The sequence below is a fragment of the Aotus nancymaae genome, unplaced genomic scaffold (genome assembly GCF_030222135.1).
Source record: "Aotus nancymaae isolate 86718 unplaced genomic scaffold, 86718_ANA_hifiasm-v0.15.2.pri h1tg000029l, whole genome shotgun sequence".
In the NCBI taxonomy this organism is placed as follows: domain Eukaryota; kingdom Metazoa; phylum Chordata; class Mammalia; order Primates; family Aotidae; genus Aotus; species Aotus nancymaae.
In genome coordinates, this window is record NW_026988442.1 from 20,643,248 (window position 1) to 20,660,183 (window position 16,936).

The window sequence follows — 16,936 nt, forward strand, 5'->3', positions numbered from 1 at the left end:
CAAATGCGAACTTAGGCTGTTACACAACTGCCAGGGTCTGTTCTCGCCGCCCGCCGGGCAGTCTGGCAGCGTCGCCGTCGCGGTAGCAGCCTGAGCGATTTCTGGAGTCTCGGGCACATAGCTGCCGCCGCTTACGTGCGCCTCCTCGAGCCTCCGGGGTCCCCGTTCGCCCGTACAAGCCGGTTCACCGTCTGCGTCTACCCCACGCCGCCTCGCAGTCCACCGCGCTCGTCGCTCCGGGCCGACATGAGTGGGGACCACCTCCACAACGATTCCCAGGTACTGCCTGGCCTGACCCCGGAGGCCCCAGACCCCGGCCCGACCGTCCCGCAACCCCCGGCTCAGGCCCCGGCATCAGCCCCGGTCCGGCCGCTTTGACAGGCCGGAACCCCCGGCGAGGGGCAGTCCGCCGGAGGACATCGGCTCGCTAGGCCGCGAGCGAGGGCCGCGAAGTTACAGTTCGAGGGGTGATGGCTGCCCTCTGAGGCCGTTCCCGGAGCCCGGTCCTCCCTAGGGGCGCAGGGTGGGCCAGGCCCCCGGCCGCGCGCGCTCGTCACCGGAGGGGTTAAAGTGGCTGTTGTTTGATACTCTTCTTTTTTTTTTTTTCCAGATCGAAGCGGATTTCCGACTGAATGGTGAGTGTGCCCCCTGCTCCGACTCCGGAGCCCCCCAGCCGCTGGCCGCCTCCCCCGCGCCCTGCCGGTGCCGGGCAGAGGACAGACATGGCGTCCCAGAGACTAAGTCCCGGCTTCTCGCTCACCGGCCCCATTGTTCCCATCGGGCCGGCTCTGGACCCCCTTTCCGGGGACCCCAACTCCCCCAGATCCCGGCTTTCCCGAGAGGGGACAACGGAGACCCCGTGTCGCCCGCCACCGGGCCTCGGGCGGTCTTTCCGGGCCGGGATTTCTCTCGGGAAAGTCGCCTTGTCGACGGTCGGGACTTAGTCTCTGCGCCATTTTCTTTTTCTCTCCTCTCCTTTCTGTGCCTGTGTCTCTTTCTCTCCCTCCCTCGGCTCCTTCCTTGAGCTGCCTAGAACGAGCTTTCTGCAGAGCAAAGTCGTATAAATCACATACTTCACTAGAGAGGGAACGCTGGGTGACTGAATTATTATTATTTTTTAACTTTATTTTGGGGGTTATTCCCTTTCTACTTCATGTTTGTTTCCTTTTCTGCTTCCAGAATGAAAGATTTCCTTAGGCAACTGTTATTTATTTATTTTTGATAGGATGTTTATGATAGGAATTATGGTTCTAAAACTAAAGCCACCCTTTGTGGAGTTCTTCATATTTCCAGGTTGTTTTTATCCCAAGTTACGTTCTTTGCAAAGGTAGCAGTACCTCCCCAAAGAAAGTTTGCAAGTTCTCTATGGGTCACCCAGTGTAAATGTTGGATTTTTAAAAAATTAAACTGTTAGTGACGGGAACTTTTCATTGTGGCTGAGGTTCCCAAAGCAGTGTTTTTTTTTTTTTTTTTTTTTTTGGAAACTCAGTTTAGTGTATTTGTTGGAAGGAAAGATTGTTGAGCATCTCCTGTGGACCTGGAGTGTTGGCCTTTTCGTTTGGGCTGTAGGGAGGGAAGAAAAATATTTTATTTATTGAAACGAAGAATGTCCAGCACCCACTCTTGCTTCCTGTTCATTCTTTTTCACGAGCCACTGTTTTTCAGGAATCAAGAGCTAGCTTGTTTTTTCCAATTCTTTATGTTTTTGAGCCCTTTTCAACCAAATCAAGGCGTTTATTCTTTCTGTATTTCCACTTCAGTTACCCAGGGAAGATTCCTCCAATGAAAAGCTCGTCCTTGCAGGCTTTCGAACAACCCTGTTGAAGGAGACAGTACCCTCTGTAGTGTGCTGGGAATTCCCACTGTTTTTGATGGTACATAATCCTGCTCAATTGAGTTTAGGTTCCGGGAACCTCTCCAATGGGAGAAGCTGATGAGTAGGTTTTCTAATGTAATCAGCAGTCCATCATGTTAGCCTGCTCTACTGAGAGCAACCTTATGTTCAGAGTTTGAAGTGGGGCATCCAGCAGGAGATGGTACTTAGCCAGGAGAGAAGCTGGTTAAAGTATGGCATTTCTTGAGTACCAGTTATGTGCCAAGCATTGTGCTTAGTGCTAGAGCTGATCCTGTAACCACAACATTCTCTTGCTCTCGATTCAGTGTATTGGGGGAGACATAGTTAATTATAAGGTAGATGCTGGGTCATATGTGTTGCCAAAATGCTTTGGAATATAGGGGACTTAATTTTGTCTGAGGGTGGGGAGATTTCTCGGAGGTGACTTTTGAGCTGGGGGTTGTGCAAGACTGGGTGCAGAGAATTGTCAGGTTGGAGTGTTTCATAAGTACATTTAACCAACCTATCACGATTTTCAAAGAGGGAGGAGATGAGGCCTGCAGTTTAGAAAACCACAGTATAGACATATTTCTTTGGGATACAGGGGCAAAGAAAGGATGTGGCAGGTGAGGATGTAGGAAGTCCTTTTCACCTCGCTAGAGGAAGGTGGGATCTTAATATAGAATGTATTCTTTTGGCTGTCAGGCAATGCTGAGTAGGTAATGTAAGTGATGAAATAAAGTTTAGCCCCTTTCTTCTTGTGAGAAAGTTAAATGGGTCTCACCTAAATCACATGTGAATGATTGTGAGCTGATTAGTTTATTGATCTTTACTGCCATTTTTATAGAGGCTGAAGTAGTCTGCCTGTGTTGACTTTTAGAATGTGTTGGTTTACATTTAATAGCAATAATAGCTAATATTTATTGAATACTGTCAGACATGAATCTCAGCTCTTTCCATGGGTCATCTAATTAAATGTAATCCTTGGAAGGATCTTTACGAGTTAGGTCCTGTTATCTCTGTTTTGTATATGAGGGAACTGAGACTTTGGTGTATTTACTAGCTTACCCAAGGGCAGTGAGTTGGCCACTCTAAATCCCATGAGCTGAGCTACTATGCTAGAGTGATACTATGTGATACTAGCATGAAAACATAAAAAGCCACACATCTCTGTTTTCTTATAGAGCTAAAAAAGGAGAGAGGGAAGGAAAGATTTGATAATTTGTCATTTGGTTTTTATCTAAACATGCTTGTTCAAGAGAAAAAGCGCTTTTAACTGCCTGCCTGCCACCATAAGGGTCTGACACTGGTGTAATAATTCTTTGTGAATATTGTCTGGAAGATGTGGTGTTAGTAACTGTGCTTGCTGTCTCAAGTAATACATTGTTAACCAGTGATTGATTTATGTAACTATGAAAGACACTTTTAGAAAAGTAGAAATCAATGTTTAATTATTCTCAGACATGTCATTATTGAACTTTGTATTAAGAGGAGTTCACTTAAGCATGATTTTAAGTGGGCCTAACCCATCTTACAGATTAACTGTACAAGTTCATATATTAAAATCAAACATCTAATTTTGCCTGCCCTCATCCCTAAGATACAAAAGATCCCCCCCACACACACACCCTTTGGAGCTCATTCTTCACAATATTTAAAATTGTAGCTGTATGTAATTTAGAACATTATGGCCCATTCTCAACTGCTGGGAAAATCTGTTGTTTATATTTAAAATACTGACAGTGAGGAATTTCAGGAGCAGAAACCTTATCTTTTCCCTAGTGAAAAGACTTCCTAAGTGTTGGTAGAACTAACTGTAGTGGGGCTGAGTCATTATTACAGTACTATACAGGCTGCCTAGCTATCTGTAGAATTGATAAATGGTAATACCAGGTTAAAGTGTTAGCAATTCTTTTGCTGTTTCAGAGGTCTTGAAGTTTTTGCCTGTCTACTATGGAGATACAGAGTTCTCCCCCATTTAACCCCCTTTGCAAAGCACAATACCTGACTCCATCAGTGTTTAAGAAATGATGTAGGGGATCGTGGTTTGACATTATCTTGTGCTGATTCTGGTGACTTAATGGAATCAAATTAGATGAGGGTAATTAAATATGAATTGTTTCTGATGTTAAAAGATAGTTCTACTTCTGTGCTGTTGGGTAGGGGTTGGGATGGGTGGTGAGAAAGCTGATTGGGGTGGGTGAATTTCAGATAGCTGATTATGTGGCTGTCTGAAAATTGCCATTACATTTTTAAAACTGAAAAGTGATGGTGCCACCAAATGAAATCTGCAACATCCTCAGACTCAATCAGGAAATACTTAAACATTGGGCTCTAGGGTGGTTGTCTTTTATTACATTGCAGCTGGACTCTTTGAGGCACCTTTTTTAGAATTAGTCGCTAGGATCTTTATATACTACACTTTGACATAAAACAAAGTTGCTTGTCAACATGTGTTTTTTAGATTACCAGCATATCATATCTCACAAACAAATTTTAGGCTCAGATTAAGTGTTTCTGGTAAAAACAAGAAAATCCAGGCATTACTAAAAGAATCAGCTTGAATATTCTCATGGCTGGAAAGGTGCAAACTACATAATATAGCTAACAGTAACTGTCACTGACACTCCTGCTTTTCTTTGGTTCAGTAGATAGAGTAAAATGGAAAATGGGAACCCAAGGTCAGTCCTCAAATCTCATCTTAACCAGTAAAGAAAAAAAAAAATCAGGTCTGACTTTTTCCCCTTGCTGTCAGCATAAAGATGTGGAATTGAAAAAAAATATATATGGGGAATTGAGAGAGTTCAAAAGACATTCATTAGTTTGTTCAGATTATTAAATAACATGTCCTAAAGTTTATATTCCAAAACTGGACTGTGAGGTTTTTTTGTTTTGCTTGTTTTCAGTGTGTGTGTGGGGTGTAGAGGTAAAAAAAAAAAAAAAAAAAAAAGGTCTGCCTTTTAATATACAGCTGTGTAGCTGTGTTATATATTATTATGGTAACAGTTGCCCCCTGCTGTTAGTGGTATGGGAAATGATTCTGTTGTACTTGCTGGATGCGTATCATTTTAGAAGATTTCAGATAATACTAAAACCATGTTATTTCATATTAGTTGGACATGAATGTATATCTACATGACACATCATTGACAACTTTTGCCATCTTTTTAGTGCAAAGTAAAACTGATATTCTTCAAATCCAAAGTCGTTTCCTCAGAAGTGTGTTTTCTGAAGGATTGCATCTTTCCCATGTGAAACTATGTCGAACTCCAATAAACTGGGTTCACTTGGGAAAATGAATTCAGATGTAATTAGTTTGAATGAAGCTGTGGAAATGTTTGAAATAAGTGTTTCGACATTGGACCTGGAGATTTAAAAAAAAAAAAAAACTCCCTTGAAAGAATAGTAAAATATATTGAATGTGGAGGTGAGAGTCAGTTGGGTGAATTTTCTGTGTTGTGTGGTTTAGATTATCTGACTCTCCCTTAATTATTTTGAAACCATTAACTTTGCATAATAAGGGCATTTAGGCAAACAGTTGACAAATGAGTTTCTGAAGGTAAAGAATTTAGAGACTTCCAAACTAGCCCTTAAGAAGTGAATGGGTATTGTATTTAAAGGAGGCTTTCTGATTGTGTTTAAACTTCGAGTAGTAATATTTGGAACAGATCTTTTCTCCCTGTTTCCAAGCCTTGTAAACCTGAAGTTTGAGCAGCAGCTTTCTATCCCCATGGCTCCAGGCCAGTAGCTGCAGTAGAAAATCTAAAATACAGGCCAGGCTTGGAATAATTAGCATTTTGCCAACCCCCACCCTCCCTGTCACCTGCCTATCTAGACGTGGACAGTATGTGCTGGGTTGATAGCATAGGGCCTGGGAAGGGTGGAGGGGGATACAGATTAGGGCAGGATAGGCAAAGTTTGATTGGGTGTTTCGGGGAGCTTGTAGAGGAATGTCTGTTAGATATTAGTGGTATTTTGGTGGTGTTATAAGAAATGGTTCATAGTTTGCTGAAATGATTTAATAGTAAATAGATATTGTTGAGCATTTTTATTCTGTGTGTATAAGAAAGATCCTAAATATTTTTCAAACTGGGAGAGAAGTGATGTTACTGATATCTCATGCATATCTCTGGAGTATATAGATCATATCAACTTTGGCCATCTGTATCAAAATTTGTATTAACTTTACAAATTTTGTGTGTCTTTATTAATGTGTGTCATTTATGTCTCACAAAGAAATAAATTCCAAGGGAAGTAGGCAACTTGTAATTTTAACTTCTTTTTTTTCCTTTTTTTTAAATTTTTTTTGGTAGGGGGTTGGGGGAACAGGGTTTCTCTTTGTTGCCCAGGCTGGAGTGCAGTAGTGTGATCTCGGTTCGGTGCAACATCTGCCTCCTGGGCTCAAGCAATCCTCCTACCTCCGCCTCCCAAGTAGCTAGAACTATAGGTGCACGCCACTACGCCAGGTTAATTTTTGTATTTTTTGTAGAGACGAGGTTTCTCCCTATGTTGCCTAGACTTGTCTTGAACCCCTGGGCTCAAGCAACCTGCCCACCTCAGCCTGTCAAAGTGCTCACACGCCTGACCCTTAATTTCTTTTTGTTTGGTATTCATTTTTAATTTGTCTTAAGCTTCTGGTTTCACTCATCTCTCTACTACCTTTATCCTTATGTACTTTAGAATTTTTCTGAAACGTGTAATAAATGTTTTAATTTACCATCTCCCTTCTACCATTCCCATCACATTTGAGGTGGAGAGACATCTCTACCAGGCCATTAATTCCCCTCTGAGCCTTTGAAATTAACGTTTTTGTTTCTGTGGATTCAAGGAATCTAAGAACACAGTTCATTAGCATTCCTAAGAAACACCTAGGTAAGCTCCAACAAATGATGTTAAAGCAGTCTGCATTTTTAGGGACTTTAGATCTCCTGTATTTGTTGCTGTAAATAATTATGTTGAAAAAAAATTTTTTTAACAGATCCGTGGGTATTCTGACATTTTCCCGTTTTATTTATTTTTATTTATTTATTTTTTTGAGACCAGGTTGTAGTGAATTGGCGAGATCTCAGCTCACTGCAATCTTCGCCACTTGGGTTCAAGCAATTCTCCTGCCTCAGCCTCCCTAGTAGCTGGGACTACAGGCGTGTACCACCACGCCCAGCTACTTTTTTTGTATTTTTAGTAGAGATGGGGTTTCACGATGTTGGCCAGGATGGTCTCCATCCCCTGACCTCGTGATCCGCTTGCCTCAGCCTGCCAAAGTACTGGGATTACAGGTGTGAGCCACTGTGCCCGGCCATTTTCCTGTATTTTAAGAACAAAACCAAACCAGCCAGCACGTGGTCCCGTTATTCTTTTTATATATATATATATATAAATATATATTTATGTATATATCAATTGATATTCTTTATATCTATATCTATCTATCTCTCTATATATATTTTTAAGCATACCCTAGCAAAGATAGATGCCTAGAACTTTTCTTGGCTGTTAGAGTTTCCAAAAAAAAAAAAGTTCTTTGTTGAAGATTAGTCCTCCGCTAGAATAATGCACCCTTTTGCCACTTAGTAGAAGTCCAGGTTTTAATCTTGCTATTATACATGTATGAATGCCCAGATTTATAAATCTTTGTTAGGTATATTACTGATTGTGCAGGAGACTAATCTATTAGGTTTCAGGATCGTTGTCATTTATGGATCTTATTGGCTAAGACCCATTACTTAACCTGACTCCAGTAAGTTAGTCCTTTTATTTCCTTTTAGTTGGCTATCTGAGCTCTTGCCCAGCAGCAGAAATGGGATGAAGGGAACTAATTTTGAAAACTTACTAGGCACCACATTTTTATGTGCATTAAATCTTAATTGAATGAAGATAGTATAGATTGCATAGGCTTATTGGAAGAACCAGAGACCAGGAAAGGAAACTTTTTTTTTCTTTTTCCCTTTATCCCTTTTCTTGTCCCCTTTGTGATAACATGCTGCCTTGGTCCAGATTCTGGAAACCCTAAGTTTGGTAAGCTTCTAGTACACATGTCACAGCCTGCACTTGATTGTCTGCTGGTAGAGATACCTTGGACCCTTTGTATGTGGAATGTTAGGTCTAGGGTATAGCTGGTGAAGAGGGAGGGTATGAGGATATATGCTATAGAGTAGCTGTGGTAAAATAGAAAATTAGTGTAGGATTCAGAAAAATCTAGATTTTCTTACTATGAAATGTGGCCTGGCCACTGAACCTTGTTTTCCTTGTTTTCTCATCTATAAGCAAGGATAATATTTATGTTTCACTATGAGAATTAGATAAGTATATGAAGGTGCCTCTCTGTCCTCATTGTAAAATGTAAACTTTGATCGGATAGCCTCTATTCTCAACTGGATCTTTATTTGGAATGTTAGGTTTGAAATAGTGATTGATTTTGGGGAGTCTGTCTTTCATTGTTATTCCATTAAATCTTCTTGACGTTTACACAGTGAATTGTAACATGTAACTAGTGTTGTTGAGTCTTTACCTAATTGAATCACTGTAGCCTACACTGATCTCTTCCAATTACAGAGCAGTCACTATAAAGTAAAAGGTGTCTTCATATCTAGGTTTGGGCTAAGTAGGAGCCAAATGTAGATCTGGTTTCTACTTTTCTAAGAATGAGTTTAAGGCAAAGTGGTAATTGCTAAAAAAAACTTCTAGCAGTATAGAAGATGAGCTTGGAAATGAAAGAAGTCTGTTGATGCGACTGATTTCTTAGCCATTTAATATAATTATGGATTTTCTATTAAAAGTAACCTGACCCTTACTTTTTCAATGCATTTAATAAAATGCCAAGTTCATTATTTGTTAATTTTTTTTTTTAAACCACAGAATTCATTATGTCTTGTGTAAGCATATTTTTTCAAAGGCCACTATTTTACCTCTGCCCCAGAACATTTTTAAATTAAGCAGAAGTCTCAAAACACCTGAGAATTACTTCAATTTTTTATTTATTCAAATGGTTGCTTAAAGTGACCAACTTAGTTTTCTTTGAAATAGTAATTCCTGGGAATAAGAATACCATAAATTATATAATAAAGCTTCTGTGTGAGAATTTACTAGCAAATGTCTTGTTAACAGTTGTGCATGAGTATAGGCATTTGAGAGATTCCATGAAAAAAATTTTAAAAGTCAGCAGAAATTTCAGTAATGGCTCATAAGTCTAGCTGATACTGAATATTGAATTGCCTTGAATTTGTTATTTTGGAAGTGCTGCTTAAAGGAAATAAACGAAAGTCATTTAAGGATGTGATCACTAATGTCCATTAGATTTAAGCCTAATGGATCTTAGTAGAGATCTTATGCCATTCAGCAAAAGGATTATCACAGAAGCATCACAACAGGCGCAGACTTATATTCAATTAAAAGTAGGCAGGAGAAAATAATTTTGTAGTATAGAAATTACAGAATAGGGCCTAATTTTAAAGAGTCTTCAAAGATAAATGCTTAAAAAGATAAACATCTCAGGAAAAATATAGTTCATAAAGTATATAAGAAAAAACCTCTGGGAAGATGACTATTTGTTAATGCTCTGTAGATATATTGCCCTCAGTATACAAGGAATGTGCCCACAATAGGGTTGGATTTAAAAGTCTTCAAAGCTTTGGTCTCTCTTTCTTCCATTTTCCTCTGATACAGAATGAATCCTCTCCCACCTCCCGACCCTCCTCTACACCCCCACCACTTCATAATAAAGATTTAAAGGGAATTTAAATTTGAGTTCTTGAGCTGCTGCTCAAGTGCTAGGTCTTTGAACAAGTTAATATCAGAGCCTTAGTTCTTCACCTACAAAGCAGGTTTAATACTTACCTTACAACATTGAGGATTAAAGAGCATGTGAGGATTACTTTATGAAAGGTGAAGCTTAGAACAGAATTTTTAGTTCCTTGCCAATCCTTAAAAAAAAAAATACTCAAGCACCTTTTTCAGAAATTGCTTTATTAGTCTTTTGTACAAAGGGAACATCTTTAATTTCTTTAAATTTGGGCATATATCTATTGTGAAATTTTAACCAAGCTGGAAGGGTCACTAGGGAGCCTTGAGTGTTACATACTATTGCTATAACTCTTAGACAGGCTGGCTCAGGAGGGTACTGACTTGCTTTGACTTTGTGACAACTTGAGTTGCCCAGTGAAAATCACTTGCTGTGTACACCACTTTGTTTAGAAATACCTTAAATTTTAGTTTAAAAATATATGGGTCAGGCCTGGAAGCTCATGTCTGTAATCCCAGCATTTTGGGAGGCTGAGATGGGCAGATCACTTGAGCCCAGGAGTTCAAGATCAGCCTGGGTGATGTGGGAAAAACCTGTCTCAACAAAAAATTAAAAAATTAGCCAAGTGTCTTGGTGCACACCTGTAGTCCCAGCTACTTAGAAGACTGAGGTGGAAAGATTGCTTGAGCCCCAGGAAGTGGAGGTTGCAGTGAGCCGTGAGCATGCCACTGTACCTGCCCCATCTTGGGCAACAGAGTGAGACCCTGTCTCAAAAAAAAAAATAATTATCATCTTTGGCAGTGATTGACTTTCCCCTTTCACACTTGGGATGGTGCAATATTTGGCAGTCTACTTAGGAAGCTAAAAATTTCATGTTTAATTATAAATGGAAAAGTTTAAGTTGCCATATTCATTCATATAAACATTCAGAAAGTGAATATCTGTTATTAGACACAGATGAACAAGACAGACCCACATGCCTCTCAGGATCAACTTTGAAATTAGTAAGTTGTAGTATATATAGTCACTTCCTCTGTTGAGATTTTTCATTAGGCCTCAGTACAAAGGCTCCCGTCATACAACATGAATAGGGACTGGAGGTACTTTCTGGCAGTTAATATTTCACTATCAGTGCGAGAGAGTGACGTCTCCGTTTAGTCCCAATCCTGAGTTCCCCCCCCCCGCCCCCGCTTTAAGAAATTAGAGACCCAGGACCTTGGATTTCCAAACTCTTAATACTTAAAATGTTATGAAAAATGGTTTTTTAGTATACCCATGTAGCCATTAAACCTTTTTGCCTGAAATAGGCAAAAAGATTAAGTTCTGTATTTTTATTTTCCGTTTTCTTTTTGTATCAGACACCTGTGTTGCATGAATTTTAGAAAAATAGTTTTCACATTTCCTGAACAAGTAGATTGTCAGAATGATTAGAAATGTTCACATTCTATGTGACAAATCGTGACAATAGCTAATTCAAGTATTTGAAATAATAAATCCTTGAACTGAATTGATTGAAATAAAGAATTTGAAATCACCATCTTCACATATTTGAAGAACTAAAATCTTAGAGAATAGACTACTTAAAGTCCTGAGAAACTAATTTTATGAAACTATTTAAATATTATTGCCTTTTCCTAATCCATGAAGTATCTTAATATTGGTAATACATAAAAGCTGTTAAAGCTCTTCAGAGAAAGGTGCAGAGTACATAGTGGTATTAGTTACAGTGATTTGAATACTAGAAAAGTGATTGGGACAAAATGTTAGACTTACTGTGCCTTAATCTTACAATCTGTGCATTTTTGCAGGAATGGATACAATGTTAGTAGTTCTTACTATTTAATATCAAAAATGAAGAAACAAGAGCTTCTTGGGAATTGATTGTAGCTCAGGATCTATTTCTTAATATTTAATGCTTCCACTTAACCAGAAAAGGAAAGGAAAGGGAGGAGAAGGAACACAAATTGGCTAGTCTTTGTAATTACTGGCTTGTTACACTTGATTTCCAAACTAAAAGATCTCCAGGGCCAGGCACCCAACACTGAGAGGTCTCCCTAATAAGTACATTTATCAGAAATTTGATTTTTTTAAAAAACAGGTGTCTGGCAGCAACCTTCTTTCCCCTTTTTCTAGTAATCAAGTTCAGCGTTCAGCGTGCATTCTTCTCCTACCACTCTTAAGATCATGTTGGCCAGGCGTGGTGGCTTATGCCTGTAATCCCAGCACTTTGGGAGTCTGAGGTGGGTGGATTGCTTGAGGTCAGGAGTTCGAAACCAGCCTGGTCAACATGGTGAAACCCCATCTCTACTAAAAATACAAAAAATTAGCCAGACGTGGTGGCGCAAGCCTGTGGTCCTAGCTACTCAGGAGGCTGAGGCAGGAAAATCACTAGAACCCAGGAGACAGAGGTTGCAGTGAGCCAGGATCACACACCTGCATTCTAGCCTGGAAGACAGAGCAAGGCATCATCTCAAAAAAAAGACCATGTTAGGTTCTGTTTAAGTAGTATTTCTTACACCTTGGAATGAATGAATGCCTCTTAGTCTTAGATTTTGATAAGGTTTAGATAGGTATACCCAATACTTCTCCATTTTACTACATGTTTTTAGGAAGGCACTAAGTATTGTGAACTCCTTAAGAGTTCTAAACATCTCAGAGCCTGTTTCAGTATTGATGGCATAGTCAACAGATACTCCATTTCCTTTCTAGGGAAGTCTGCCTGCAATTACCACCTAACCCCAAGCCAGAAGTGTAACCACTTTTCTCTGGCTTCCATTGAGCTTTTGTTATCCTTTTAATATTTCATTCTATAGTAGTCTGTATTTATGCATTTTGCTTACTTACTACAAAGTGGCCAGCACTTTGGGAGGTGGAAGTGAGTGGATTGCTTGAGCCCAGGAATTCTAAAGCAGCCTGGGCAACATGGCGGGACCCTGTCTCTACAAAAAAATAAATAAATAAATACAAAAATTAGCCGAGCATAGTGGCGTACGCCTATAGTCCCAGCTACTTGGGAGGCTGAGGCAGGAGGATTGGTTGAGCCCAGGAGGCTGAGGCTGCAGAAAGCCATGTTTGCTCCACTGTGCCGCAGAACGAGACCCTGTCTCAAAAAAAAAAAAAAAGGCATCATTTCATTCTATATGGTCAAGACAGATGCTTACAACAGACATTTCAGTTGTGAAGTGCAAACTCCTTTCTCCTCTAGCTCACCAGTTGATAGAAGATCAAGTGAGAAACTCTGAGAGCTTAACAGTACATTTTCATTGTTCTTCTCAAGCTAATATGCCTATAGGTCACCTGGGGATGCTTGGTGAAAATACATATTCCTGTTTGTACACCTTGAAGTTGATTCTGTAGTGGTGGGTGCTGAAAATCTGCATTTTTAATATATCTCCAACAATCTCAAATGATTCTGACTAATGCAGGTGACCCATAACCTCCTTTGGAGAAGTTGATCTATCTATCTGAACTCTACTATCTTATTTGACTAAGGATGTGTACTTTGCTTCATTCAGTTACTGTACTCCATTGGTCAAGGTATAAAGCTTACAGGATTTTTTTTTTTTTTTTTTTTTGAGACAGAGTCTCGCTTTGTTGCCCAGGCTGGGGTACAGTGGCACAATCTCGGCTTGAGGCAGCCTCCTCCTCCTGGATTCAAGCGATTCTCCTGCCTCATCTTCCTGGGTAGCTGGGATTACAAGCACACACCATCATGCCCGGCTGATTTTTGTATTTTCAGTAGAGATGGAGTTTCACCTGTTGGCCAGGCTGGTTTTGAACTCCTGGCGTCAAGTGATCTGCCCATCTTGGCCTCAAGTGCTGGGATTACAGGAGTGAGCCACCATGCCCGGCTGGCCACCCTTAGAAGATATTTTTAAAGGACCAGAACAGTGGTTTTCAATATATGTTTATAAAAGCATGGTACTTCACTCTAAGTTAAATAGTTTCTACCTTTTAGTGAGCATTTACCAAATAGTAGATGTAGTTAACTGCCTTTGCAGCTGTTTTACTGTGTGTCAGAATCCTAATCCTTTCTCCTATTTCAGTGTTTAACAAGCCACTTAATTCTGATGTTACTTTTTCGGATTGGGTGACAAGTAGAGCACAAAGAGCAGGGTTTGTTTTCATACTAATATTAGGATGGTTAAAGCAGGACTTTAGAAAGTAAGTGGAATATCAGCATAGTTTAGTGGAATACTGAAAATCCAATCTGTGGAACTCTCTGTGTTCAGATTAAATTAGTTGGGGACTTCAGCTCCTGATGGTACTGATTGAAATGGAAGCATTTGAATAGAGCAGTCTAGTTGACCCTTGAACAACACAAGGGTTAGGGGCACTGACTCCTGTGCAGTCAAAAATTTGAGTTACAACTTTTGACTTCTCGAAAACTTAACTAATAGCCTGTTGACCAGAAGCCTTACTGATAACAGAAACAGTCAATTAACACGTATTTTGTATGTAATATGTATTATACACTATAATCTCACAATAAAGTAAGCTTGAGAAAAGGAAACATTAAGAAAATCGTAAGGAAGAAATAATATGTTTACTATTAAGTGGAAGTGGATCATCATGAAAATCTTCATCCTCATTGTCTTGTTGAGTAGGCTGATGGGGAAGAGGAGAGGTTGGTCTTGCTGTCTATGGTAGCAGAGGAGAAAGAAAACCTTCATTAAGTGGACTCAAGCATTTCAGACACTTGTTCGAGTGTCAGTTGTAGTTCTCAATATTTGGTTTCCTGATAGCAGCATCTTCATTGTTTGAAAACTTGTTGGAAATGCAGATTTTTGGGCCTTACCCAGACCTACTCTTAAACTCTGGGAGTAGGGGCTTAGCTATTTGGATTTTAATCAGTGTCTACCAGGTGATCAGATGTGCACTGAAGTTTCAGAACCAATAGAGTAGAGCAAGATACTAGTTTTGTAGTAATTTAAACTTTTAAGCAGTATTCGTTGTTCTTTCGCAAGGAACTATGGATGGGCTTCATTAGGTTCATTACTTGTACTTTCTTACAGTTGTGAAGTTGGAGTAATTCATAATCGGGGGAGGGTCTTCTGGAGGATTAAAAAAATATATGATTAACATCAGAAAGACTTCTTGTAGTTTCTAAAGAATATATACCACCTCAGTAGGAGAGGTGTATTCAGTCTTATTCTTTCTACAGCTAGTGACCCAGAAAATGGCCTGCACATTTCAAGCCCAGTCAATAAGAATTGTCTAAACAAAGAAGGTCCCTTGGTTGAATTAGTAATAGGATATATGAAACAATGCATCAGCACACTTAAAATCTTTATGGCCAGACAAGGTGTAGACATAGGTGGGTTTTTTTGTTTGTTTGTTTGTTTTGTTTTTTTAAGATGGAGTCTTGCTCTGTCACCCAGGCTGGAGTGTAGTGGCACAGTCTTGGCTCACTGCAACCTCTACTTCCCAGGTTCAAGTGATTATCCTGCCTCAGCCTCCTGAGTAGCCAGGACTATGGGTGCCCACCACCACACCTGGCTAGTTTTTGTATTTTTAGTAGATATGGGGTTTCACCATATTGGCCAGACAGGTCTCGAACTCCTGACCTTGTGATCTGCCTGTCTCAGCTCCCCAAAGTGCTGGGATTACAGGCATGAGCCATTACACCCAACCCTTAGGTGTGTTTTGAGGCCCCTGACCACTGGAAACAGGCAGTTTAGGCTCAGCTGTGGATTCCCATGTAGGCCAGAGGTTTGTAGTCACTCGCTCTTCCCAGGCATTTAAGAGTTCCTTAATGAAAGCAAAAGAAGCCTGCAGGAATGGGCCTGCCCTAATTGAGCTAGCCTGAGAAGATAATTTTCAGGTTAGACAAGTCCTTTTTCCCTTTTAAGTTCTGCGTCTTGGGAAAGGAGATGCATTTGCAGTGCAGGGATGTCCTTGTGAACAAGTGATTTGTTATAGAGCAGTATATGAAATGCAAGTGCCCGACTGGGCACAGTGGCTCACGCCTGTAATCCCAGCACTTTGGGAGGTCAACACAGGCGGATCACCTGAGGTCGGGAGTTGGAGACCAGCCTGACCAACATGGAGAAACCCCGTCTCTACTAAAAATACAGAATTAGCCGGGTGTGGTGGCACATACCTGTAATACCAGCTACTTGGGACACTGAGGCAGGAGAATCGCCTGAACCTGGGAGAGGTGGAGGTTGCAGTGAGCCAACATCGCACTCCAGCCTGGGCAGCAAGAGCGAAACTCCGTCTCTTAAAACAAAGTGAAATGCAAGTGCCCACATTAAGGGTCTTGTACTAGTTAATTACTTTTCGGAGATAAGTAAAACAATTCCAATGTTGTCTTGTATTAAGAGAACAAAGTTAGTTTGTAAAAATGGGATTCATTTGCCATGCTCCTGAAGCTTAAAATAATTGCTCTATCTCAGTTTTGTCTTACACTTCGGCAGACTAATAATTTCAGTTGAAATGTTTTCTGGGCAGGTGCTCATTGAGGGCCTGATTCTCCAGAGGTTCTTTGCAGAAGCAGGCTGCTTGTGAGCAGCCAGCTTAGCCAGGCCTGGGAACCACACAGAATAGTGCAGTGCCATGTAAGGAAAAGGTCCTTGACTGCTTCAGCAGGTAGAGTGGAGAGTGCTAGGAAGCAGAGTATTGTTCTGGATCATTTCATCCAATAGAACTTTTTGTCATGATGGAAATGTTTTATATTTGTGCTGTCCAGTATGGTAGCTGTTAGCCATATGAGGTTTGTTTGTGTGTGTGTGTGTGTGTGTGTGTGTGTGTGCGCACGCGCGCGTGTGTGTGAGAGAGACAAGTCTTGCTCTGTCACCCATGCTGGAGTGCAGTGGCGCCATCTCAGCTTACTGCAACCTCTGCCTCCCAGGCTCAAGTGATTCGACCCTTAGCCTCCCGGTAGCTGGGATTACAGACATGGGCCATCACACTCAGGCAATTTTTTGTATTTAGTAGAGATGGTGTTTCGCCATGTTGACCAGGCTTGTGTCAAGCTACTGGCCTCTAGTGATCCGCCTACCTCAGCCTCCCAAAATGCTAGGATTACAAGCGCGAGCCACTGCCCCTGGCTCATATGAGGCTTTTGAACCCCCTTGAAATGTGGCGAATGGGATCAAAGAACGTAATTATTTTATTTTACTTAATTTAAATATAAACTAGCCACATGTGGCTAGTGGCTACCATTTTGGACAGCACAGCTCTAGACGAAATTTAGGTAATAACAAAGAGACTGGTTTAGATTTTGCTTGGAATATGAGTGATTGGGGCTCTTGGAATTTAAAAATCCAAAGACACATGAATTTGATATGTTATACATTTGAATAACAGTCTTCCTTCAGTATATCTACATTGTCTTATCCTGAGTGACATGCTAAGAGGGC

The 16,936-nt window shown here is 40.6% G+C and overlaps 1 protein-coding gene across 1 annotated transcript in view; it reads left to right on the forward strand.

Annotated features, from left to right (window-relative positions):
* TOP1 (DNA topoisomerase I) overlaps positions 1-16,936 on the forward strand; it is a 99,485-nt gene continuing 82,549 nt past the window's right edge. Inside the window, exons 1-2 of the mRNA XM_012455015.2 lie at positions 1-279; positions 611-635. Coding sequence (XP_012310438.1) covers positions 247-279; positions 611-635 — 58 coding nt within the window. The 5' untranslated portion in view covers positions 1-246. The remainder of the gene's footprint in view (positions 280-610; positions 636-16,936) is intronic.